The sequence below is a fragment of the Mugil cephalus genome, chromosome 17, assembly GCF_022458985.1.
Source record: "Mugil cephalus isolate CIBA_MC_2020 chromosome 17, CIBA_Mcephalus_1.1, whole genome shotgun sequence".
In the NCBI taxonomy this organism is placed as follows: domain Eukaryota; kingdom Metazoa; phylum Chordata; class Actinopteri; order Mugiliformes; family Mugilidae; genus Mugil; species Mugil cephalus.
Window position 1 is genome coordinate 19,166,181 of NC_061786.1, and position 10,709 is coordinate 19,176,889.

General features: G+C 37.8%; 1 protein-coding gene across 11 annotated transcripts in view; it reads left to right on the top strand.

Moving 5' to 3' along the window:
* pacs2 (phosphofurin acidic cluster sorting protein 2) overlaps positions 1 to 10,340 on the top strand; it is a 69,648-nt gene extending 59,308 nt beyond the window's left edge. For 7 of the 11 annotated variants that reach the window (XM_047610737.1, XM_047610742.1, XM_047610739.1 and 4 more), the window contains exons 19-25: positions 733 to 765; positions 3,636 to 3,678; positions 3,776 to 3,818; positions 4,811 to 4,946; positions 5,186 to 5,406; positions 5,629 to 5,742; positions 6,909 to 10,340. In XM_047610737.1, coding sequence (XP_047466693.1) covers positions 733 to 765; positions 3,636 to 3,678; positions 3,776 to 3,818; positions 4,811 to 4,946; positions 5,186 to 5,406; positions 5,629 to 5,742; positions 6,909 to 7,027 — 709 coding nt within the window. In that variant the 3' untranslated portion in view covers positions 7,028 to 10,340. The remainder of the gene's footprint in view (positions 1 to 732; positions 766 to 3,635; positions 3,679 to 3,775; positions 3,819 to 4,810; positions 4,947 to 5,185; positions 5,407 to 5,628; positions 5,743 to 6,908) is intronic. The other 4 variants (XM_047610741.1, XM_047610745.1, XM_047610746.1 and 1 more) reach the window with 1 other exon arrangement.
* Positions 10,341 to 10,709: the final 369 nt, after the last annotated feature.

A 10,709-nucleotide genomic window follows, 5' to 3' on the forward strand; every position in this document is an offset into this window, starting at 1 on the left:
TGAAGAAATAGTGTGATACATAACCATTCAAAACGTTTTTTTACATATACTTTTTTATATACTTGGACTATTTGTTTTCTTTCAAATAATATATAAAGCGGTTGTGTAGCATCAATCTTTACTAAAGTCTATTTCAGAAATACTGATTTGTTGCTTTAAAGTCCCCTAAGATGTGTTAAATAGATGTGTGTTAGCTTGAGTCGGCTAGCTTAACATAATAGCTAGCTTGGTTAGCACTAAAAAGTCCCCTAAGTGTGCTAATGTGCTAATTCACAGATCAACTATCAAAAGAAGGGAGAATGGTGTCATATAATAGTCTATGTAGAAAATATCTCAAAATACAATTAGAAATAGTCCAGTAGTTACTAGAATTTTCTCTTAGCAATGTAGCTCGAGGCCTGACTTGTAATAGCTAGCGTGTAATAGCTAGCTTTGTTAGCACCAAACAGAACTCATTAAAAGAATGGAGTGAAAAGATACAATAGTTTTGGTCGGATATGATTATTATGTAAAATGATGTGTACATAAATACACATTATGTGAAGTTTTACATTCATTCCCCTTTTGAAAAAAAGCTGAGAAGTTTCACTAATGTCGTGGGGCTTTTGTGTTTGTGTGGGAGTGTTGGGGGAGCGGGGGACTCAGTCTTCTTAGCATCACTGTCTTTCCATCACTGTGTGTGAATAACATGTTTTATCTTTTTGTTGTATGTTTTCTTTTCTTTCTTTGAAGGAAAAAGAGCTTTCATTTTGATTTTGCAGTAAGGTATTGTGGTCGATTGAGTTTGTTTCTTACGTAGCCTTGGTGATTCATGTGCTTTCTCTGTGTTGGAACCATCTCCCCTTGTATCCTCTTGGTCTTTGTTGGATCCTGCCACTTTAACAGGCGCCTGTGAAGTGTTTTTCTGCACCGAGCCAAGCTTCTTTTTTTTTCAGTCAAGAGATTGTAGTTCATTGAGTTTCCTCAATAATAGTTAAAGCAGTATATTCAGATGTTTATAAATCAGGTTAGCCTGGCTATATAAGCTTATATTGTACTGCATAGAGTAGTGCAGCTCAATCTTCTAGTGAAATTCTAGTGAAATGAATTCTAGTGAAGCTCACTGTTTGTCTAAATAATAGAGAGATAAAACACTTTATACCATATTCACATCTATGGGCTGAAGTTACAGTCAACAGTTAGTTAGCTTACTAGTTTAGGTTTAGCTTATCTTAGCTTAGCATTTTGGTTTCACCCGTGACTGATAAGTGGCAGTGAAATAGCATATCTGCTAAGCTAACCAGCTTTAGCTAAACTAGTTGACTGGCCGTACATTTATATTCACCAAATACAATGTAAACAAATGCATTTTTGAAGCCACCAAGCTAACGCTATGTGCTTCATTCAGAAATTGCAAAGCTTTGCAGCTAAATAAAGCAAAATCTGGTCACAAATGTATGTGATGCTTTCAGCCAATGTTTGTTGTTGTTTTCAGCCAAGGCAAATCTTAGTTTTTACCCGCTGATAAAGTGGCAGGACGCCAAATCAGCTTTGTCCTCTTTTGTTCCTTCCTCTGTTGTTTCTTCCTCATGAATTCCCTCTGCTTTTGGCCATTCATGTCTGTCTGTTATTTGTCCAGTTAAATGTAGGAAATGTGCACACAGTAAAAGTTTTTGACGTCAAAGTGCATTTAACATTTAACACCGTCTTCCTCAATTTAGTTACAACATATTTAAGTTATACATTTAGTTTGAATGCAGTCTAATGGCAAAACTATATATGTCATACAGCTAGTGTTATTATTTATTTAGTTTTTTAAAAAGTTGCATTAAAACCTTAATGCATCATCAATGTTTTTTAGTCCAACGACCTCCAAACTAATGGAGTGATTAAGTAGGAACCCTCTACCTACTATATGTGTTATATATTAAACTCGGCCTAGTGCTGTTTATACATTTACATTATTGTTATGTATTCAATATTAAGTTAATCAGTTAATACACAGGTTCAAATATTATTTTTTTAATTCCAAACATGTGCAACAGCAGCGTGGCCATGCACCTGCGGTAACATACCTACCTGAAAAGATAACTGCCTCCATTGTATCGAAGTTTTCCTGTGCCATCAGAGTTTGAATATAAATTGCTAGTTAAATGTAGTTTACATAAAAAAAATCAACATCAAAAAAAGTTCAACCTCATAAAATCCAACAATAAAAAAAATCAACTCATAAAAATGAACATAAACAAAATCAACCTCAAAAGTTCAACCTCCAACTTTCAACCACAAACCTTCAAGTTTGACCTGAATTAAAAATATTATATACAGTATTTCCTGCAGTACCTCTGCAGACCCCCTGTTGAAGACCTATCCCTTAATGTATTATAAAGCTAATTTGAATTAAAAGTTAGAATAATTTCACAACAATTTCCGATCAGATTCCTGTAAATAGTGGTAGAACTTTATTTATATAAGAACTTTTTACTATAAGCTTGCCTTCAAACCAGTTTTCCATCTCTGTATGTTCAGACTCACAGACTCTCAAGGTTTCTAGTAAATACTAAGAATGTCTGTCTGTTTCCCTTCTATGAGAATTATCAGGAAATTATTTCATAAATAAGTTATTCAAACATAAAAATTTGAACAATGCATGATTCAGCTGCATTGACATAGGTCGACATGCATGTGCAATGTTATCTACATCACACATTTAATTCAAAACATGAAAGATGTCAGGCAGACATCATGTTCTCTGTCTTTAATCCATCCTTGAAACATACCAGGCAGACATCTGGCTTTTCTTCCTCTGGCTGCTCTGAATCTGATTACAGCAAAGATGTGTTGTGATGGGAAAACAAACCGTTACCCACCTGTAGCTGTCTCTCTTTCTCTCCCCCTCGTCTGTAGTCTCTCTGTTTCTTCCCTGGGGGGGCGATGGCAGGTTTCTTCAAGGCAAGAGCAACAACCTCTCATTAAAACACCATTAAACGTCCTCACGCTAAGATAACATAGAGTGCAGTAGATCTCCGTTCAGGCTATTTTTCTGGGTGTTACCGGGAAAATAGTTCAAACTGTAGGAGGCTTGTTAGAGTAGCGACGCACTACCGCTCTCAGGTAGCGCATGGAACCGTGGAGAGGTTCTGGATCTAGGTTGGTGCTCTTCCTGCTCATTGACTAATTTCTGCCTCTTTTGTTCATTCCCCCCGATGGACTTGCTGCCTCCTGAATGCCTTCCTGATTAGGTTTACCCAGGCTACCTCTGCAGTTGTTGGATGGCATTGTTCGAGGCCAGAAAAAAATACGCTTGCATGTTTTGCTTCTCCGAGTACAATCAGACGCCTGCAGCCAGGACGTGAATCTGTTTCAGTGGAGGTTAAAGTCCAGCAGCATGTGCAGCATTTGCAGCTGGGCTTTGCATAGCGCCTATGCAATGACTTCAGTATTTCCAGATGTGATCATTGGAAATCGTCGACATGTACAAGCTGCTAAGCTGCTAATCAGTAGAGCTGTATGTCTGTAGATGTAGATGCAGTTTCTTTCTTTTCACAGCCAAGTTGTGGAAATGCATGTAGCTCTCAATCCCTTTACTGCCTTTCTTCTTTTTATCTGAACTCTTTTTTTTTTGGTGGGGTTGGGGTTGTTTTGCCTTTCCACAGCCCCGATGAGGATTCCTGTCAGAAATTCATCCCTTTCATTGGGGTGAGTAGAAACGTTTTCCCCTCACGTTTTACTCTTTGGCCGTCGAAAGGCTGCAGTTTAAATCATAATTTTGTCTCCTCCGCTTTGAATTCCTCAGATGGTGAAAGTTGGCATCGTGGAGCAAACATCTGCAACATCAGGCAAGTTTCACAGTTTCGACACTTTATGGACGTCAGACGTTTAAAGGAACAGTTTTTATACAAGCTGCATCTAACTAAAGCTGCGTTTAACATTTTAAAGCTTCTTCAAACCCCTTTACATTTGCATTAAATGCGCAGCACAGCCACATTTACGCTGCTGTGCTCTTAAGAAACGTCACATTCAGCCTTTAATGCCAGTAGTTCTTTGTCCATATACACACATATAAATATCTTTATTAGTAGTCTCATTCAAATCAAATTATTGGGTGAAATCATAATTGATAATTGGTTTTGACCTTCATTTATTAAAGAAAGATTCACAATAAAAACTAGAAAAACTACCTTAACAACCTTGAGTCTGTAACCTCCGACTGTTCGTACGCATTTAGAATAAATATTCAGCCTGCGTTTGTAATTCCAGTCACATAGAACAAAGTTTTTGTGTCTAAAAGGGATTTGGATTGAAGTTGTTCCCAGTTTACTGATCGTTGGGATGATGCTGCATTGCATACATGAAATAATAGCTGAATAGCACACTTTTAAACGTAGGATAAAAACACACACATCTATTCAATCTGGTTTTTATGTCATAGTCTTAAAGTTATTTTATTCTATTTTACAGTTTATATTCTCTCACTTTAATTTAATTATTTTTTTATTATTATTATTTTTATTTCTATCTTAATTTTGAGTTTTTCTATATTTGATTCTATATTCTTCATTTTATTCCATTTTACTTTTAACTGTTTTATCAATTTTTTATATTTTATTTTATTTTTATTTTATTTTTTTATTTATCTTTTATTATTTTAACTTATTCTATTGTTTTACAGGGTGCATTTGTCTCCATGTTCTTTTTTGTTGTTGTTGTTAGTTCCTCTTTATATATATATATATATATATATATATATATATATTATTGTAAATCAAAATGTAAAGCGCTTTGAATGGCATCCAGTTATTCTGAAAGGTGCTATTATTTCCTTCCTCAGGAGACTCCGACGATGCAGCACCTCTGGGCTCCTCGCTGCTCTCCTCCACCCCTCCACAAGTGTCACCCGCCCTCAAGGAGGCGTCGCCCACGCCGCCGTCCTCTCCGTCAATCAACACCAGCTTTTGTGCTTACAGGTAAAATGTGATTCCCAAAAAAAAATAAAGAAAAAAGAAATGTTAATGATCTGAATCATTTGAACCTGAAAGATATTTATTTACTTTTTTGTGTGTAGCAAAAAGGAGTCTATATTTTTCCATATATGTCACATGCAGTCTACGGCTGCATATTCTGTATTCATTTATGTTATGCATGTAAAGCTAAATGCATGCATGAATTTCATTTCCTAATAAATGCACCTGCCTGTCCCCTGTAGCTCTAGTAGCCAGTCGGAGCTGATGGGGCTTCAGGTGGACTACTGGGTGGCCCCGACAGAAAGGAAGAAAGACATGGAGAAGCGGGACTCCTCCTCCAAAAACACTCTGAAGTGCAATTTCCGCTCGCTGCAGGTCAGCCGGCTGCCACTGGGGGGCGCTGAGCCGAGCCCTCAGCCCACCATGTCCATGACAGTGGTGACCAAGGAGAAGAATAAGAAGGGTAGGCTGTCGTCCAGGTGCACTGATACGTGCCTTTCAGGATTCATTTCCTGCTTTTTTTTCCTGATTGCGGTGACGTTCGTCTTTGATTGGACCTTGACAAAATCGACGGATTAAGTCATTAAATGAGGCAGAAAAATAAGAGCAGATGTTCTCACATTTGAAGGATTGTGAATCCCTCATTTACTCACAGTGTGCGTCTCTGTCTCTCCCGTGCTGCCAGTCATGTTCCTGCCAAAAAAGAGCAAAGACAAGGAGGTGGAGTCAAAGAGTCAAGTGATCGAGAGCATCAGCCGCCTCATCTGCACTGCCAAGCACCAGCAGACCATGCTGAGAGGTAATGTTCAGACCCCCCCACACCCACCGCCGCCCCCCCACACTCCCTCCCAATGCCCCCGTTGGCTCTAAGTCCTCAGTGAACCACATGTCCTCACGGATGCTTTTAAGTATTACAGCCTAAATATTTTAATATGAGATAAGCAGTGAGTCACAAAAGGACGGAAGGAAGAAAGAAAGGAAGCAAAGAAGGAAGTAAGGAGGGAAATAAAGAAGGAAGGATGGGAGTAAGGAATAAAAAGAGGAATGAAAGAAGGAAGGAATGAAAGAAGGAAACAACGAATGAAGGAAGTACAGAAGGAATTAATGAGGTAAAGAAGGAAGTAAGGAAAGAAGGAAGTAAAGAAGCAAGGGAGGAAAGAACGAAGAAGGAATGAACAAAACAAGTAAGGAAGGAACTAGCATGTAATGAAAGAAGAAAAGAAGGAATGAAGGAAGGAAGTAAAGATTGAAGAAAACAAGGAAGTAAAGAAAGAAGGAAGGAAGGAAGCAAAGAAGGAAGTAAGGAAGGATGTAAGGAAAGAAATAAAGAAGGAAGGATGGGAAGGAATAAAAGGAGGAATGAAAGAAGGAAGGAAGGAAACAAGTATGGAAGGAAGGAAGCAAGTAATGAATGAAGTAAGGAAAGGAGGAAGTAAAAAGGAAGGCAGGAAAGAAGGAAACAAGTAATGAAAGAAGTAAGTAATGAAGGATGGAAAGGAAAGAAGGAAACAAGGAAGGAAGGAAGCAAGTAATGAATGAAGTAAGGAAAGAAGGAAGTATGAAGTAAGGAAGGAATGAAGGATGGAAAGGAAGGAAGCAAGTAATGAATGAAGTAAGGAAAGAAGGAAGTATGAAGTAAGGAAGGAATGAAGGATGGAAAGGAAGGAAGGAAGTAAACAACGAATGAAGGAAGTAAAGAAGGAATTAATGAAGGAAAGAAGGAAGAAGGAGTGAACAAAACAAGGAAGGAAGGAAATAAAAGCATGTAATGAAGGAAGTAAAGAAGGAATGAAGGAAGGAAGTAAAGAAAGAAGGAAACAAGGAAGGAAGTAAAGAAGGAAGGAAGGAAGGAAAGAAGGAAGCAGTAAGACATATGACATTACTAGATAATAAAACATTTAGACGCCGTCTGTAACTTCCAGGATTCTTTCTCTAAACGTTTCCCTTGTGTCTCCTCCTCCTCAGTGCTGATTGATGGCGTCGAGTGGAACGATGTCAAGTTTTTCCAGCTGGCGGCTCAGTGGTCCTCACACGTCAAACATTTCCCCATCGGGATCTTTGGACACACAAAAGGCCCTTACTAGCAGCACCTAAAAAGAGACTGAGACATGGAGGACAGCTCCCCCTTCCTTCCTTCCTTCCTTCCTTCCTTCCTTCCCTCCCTTCCTTGTTTCCCTCGTGCCAACACCTTTTAACCTCCTCTTCCCTTCCTCACCCTGCACAAACTCTTTTTCTGTTCTACCGTCTTAATTTAAACTCCTGCTTTCCGCTGTTGCGTTCGTCCGATTATTTAATCTTTTGCGTGTTTTTTTTTTTTTTTTAATTTTCTATTTATGTAAAAACGTCTCTAGGCAAAGCTGCCAGGGGAATATTTCTTTTACTCGGCTTTTTAAAACAAAAATCCTGCTGATGTTTTATAGCCTTTTGAGAAAAAAAAAAAAAAACTCAAATTAAATATTAATTAGAAATGACTTCTAACCTTTAACGTATTGAATGAGTGCACAGGTTTTACTCTGCCGTCATGTTTTTTTGTTTGTATCCGGTGAGGTTGGTTTTAAGCACTTGGCCAGCACAATTAATCAAGACTATATTTAAAAAAAAAACAAGGCTAGCTGCCTTGTTATGAAGTGGAACAAGACGAAATTGTCATATTTTCTAACTACGGTGAAGAAATTTTGGATTTGCAACTTCTGAGACTGTCGATTCATCATCTTAACCCAGAAGAAGAAAGAAAAAAAACGGCCTCAAAGAAGAAGAAGTCTAATGTGCAATAGACTGAATACTGTGTGAATGAGATTCTGAATTAACCTGGCACTGTTAGAAGATTACACACTGCTCTTAGTTGTGATTTTCACTTAACGTATCCCTTCTTCCCTTCGTTCCTTTCTACTCCCGAGATGTTGGCTAAAGGTTCAAGAGTTTTTCTCCAAAATTTAATGAAAAAAAAAAAAAAAAGGTCAAGATGAAATCAAACACACAGGCTTTTAAAAATGATTAATAGCACAAAATTAACCTAAAGGAATATATTGATATTTTTGGGAAATGCACTTGTTTGCTTAGTTGTTGAGACGAGAAGACTGGTACTACTCTCATATGCCTATGCTACAGATAGACAGTAGTTAGCTTAGCATAATACTTTAGCCTAGCTTCCTCTGAGGCTAACAAAATGTTCTTCCAGTACATCGAAAGCCCACTGATTAAAATACAGTATTATTTATTGTTTGTTCAGTCTGTACAAAAACTTCTTTACCAGTGTTTGTGCTAAGCTAAGCTAACCAGCCGCTAGCTGAAGCTTCTGGGGCTCATTCCACACTTTCTATGAAGTACTTTCAAGCTTACTAAACATTTAGATGTATGTTTGTTGAAGCTCACGTTTTAGCATGTGTTGTGTACTGGCCAGTAAAACAGTATGAGCCAAGGTGTTGTTGGACGAGTACGTGTACTTGGCTACATGAGGTGTGAAATCTGGCTAAAAAGTAGTACTTGTACCACTGACACTGAACATTTCTTGACTCCAAATATTGTTCGATCTGCTCTCTAAATTTATAATGGGTTGTAATGGGGCCTGTGTTCTTTGTGGGCTGCCCTCAGTTATTGGTTTGGACTTAGTTATTGGCATAGCTCAGTCATGTATTTGAGCTATTGCTAGTTAACTTACTGTTTGTAAAGTAAAACATTTCATTGGCAATTTTCTGACCTGAAGACTCAACGCAGTCAAAATACATGTCCTGGAACCGTATAAATATAGATTTTCTTATGTATCTTGCTCATGTTATACCAAGTACAGTGGACATGTATTTTCTTGGCATTGTGTCGTTGGGTATTTAAACCTGGTGGTCCTCAGTAGGTTTTGCTTTATAGGGCTATTTCACAGTGTTTTTGTTATCCCCAAAAAGGGGCGGAGCCAACAATTAATTTGACAATCTGATCTCAGAGAGATTATTGTAGAGCTATGAGAGTAGCACTTGACTGACTGGGCCAGCGTAGCTCAGTCATCTATTTGAGCTATTGCTAGGTAGCATACTATTTATAAAGTAAAAGTAAAACATTTCATTGGCAGTTTTCTGACTTGAAGACTCAATACGGTAAAAATACATGTCAGACACCTATTAAGTGAGTGTTATTTCACTAGATTAATGTTAGAAGACTCCTTTTTTTGTACTGCTATTTTACAGTGTTTTTGTTTTTCCCCAAAAGGGGCGGAGCCAACACTCTGTTCTACGCATCACAATTAATTTGACCTAATCTCAAAGATATTATTGTAGAGTTATGAGAGTGGCATCTATATTTTCATTTTAGCGACCAAGAAAGCAAACAAGTGCGTCTCCCAAAATGACGAAAAGGTTCCTTTAAGTTTGGTTTATGAAATGAGACTAATTGTACATAGTGCACTCTCTGTATTAAGCAATCAGCTTGTTGTTTTTTTCCTCGACGAAAGATATTTAGAAAGAACTCTTCCTCCTTAAGCCCCACACTCCTCCGACACACTCCATATCTTTGCTCGAAGCAAATGTTACTTTTTGCCAAAGGAAATACTCATCAGCTGCAGCTCACTCGTTACCTGTGTGGTATTATAGAAGACTCATAATGTAGAGGTGAATGTATTGAAGGTACCTTAATGTAAAGCACTTTTAAATGTTTGTCTATTATAGATTAGTGTGTTAAACTTGGGAACCTGCAGGTACGACCGGCTTTCTGCCATTTTATCTGAGCGGGACAACAGCACAAGCAGGCATAGTTTTTCCGCGAAGTAAACCAAGTATCTGTGTCTCCTCGGTGCTTACGCTGAGTGTGAGGCCTCATTGGACTGTTTTAGATTTTAGTTTTAAGATTCTGTGAGCTTAGAACGTGTATGTGATGTTAACATTTCAAAAAGAAAAAAAGAAAAGTTTTGCCAGTATATCTTGCTCCATCTTTAGTTGACTGTTAAGCATAAAACAAAAAAACAAAAAAGAAGAACAAGAAGCATTTCGCTTATAAATTTTTTTCTTTCGGGAGCAGTTTTGATCATAACCTTTGCCAATTTCTTGATAAGTGCCTAAATTGCTTAATTTTGACAAATCAGTAAACATCCCTGGTTAAAAATGGTGCTGATTCTGGTCCGACAACAAGATATCTCAATACAGCGCGTTGATTTTGCAACACAACCGCGTGCAGTCAAGCCTGTTCAGTGGCAGGAGGGGGAAAGGACACTCCGGCCAGTTGGCTCTCAATAATTAAAAGATGCCCATTCATGTTGAGCACATGTTTGTTTCTCTGTGTAGAAGACGTTTTAGATGTTTTTGCTTTTTCATGTTGTCTCAGAACAGGCTTGTTGAAACCGAAAGTTCCCTAAAGACTACCACTGTAATCCCAAAAAACTGGGAGTAATAAAACTACTATACACACTAAAATGTACTTTTCTTTCCACGTGTCAGTTATTGAGCTTGTTACATACCTGGGAATTTATAATTCATTAAAACCACGGTTGCAGTGATCATTTAAGTATAAAATCTATAATATTTTGGTAAAAAACAAAAGTTCTTAAACATGGGTCAGAGTTCACACTTTGAAAGAATCTCACCAACAGTATCTCATGATCCTCATCAACAGAGCTGCAACTAATTGGACTCAGCTGCTGTTTTCAAAGTCAAGACTTTGTGCCTCCATCTTTAAGCCAAGATGTCATTACAATGAAAAAAAAAAACATCTTTATCTACAGACAGTAATAACAAGATGTGATACGACTAAAAGCTGCAGCTCAAGTGACCTGGTGGAGATACTGTT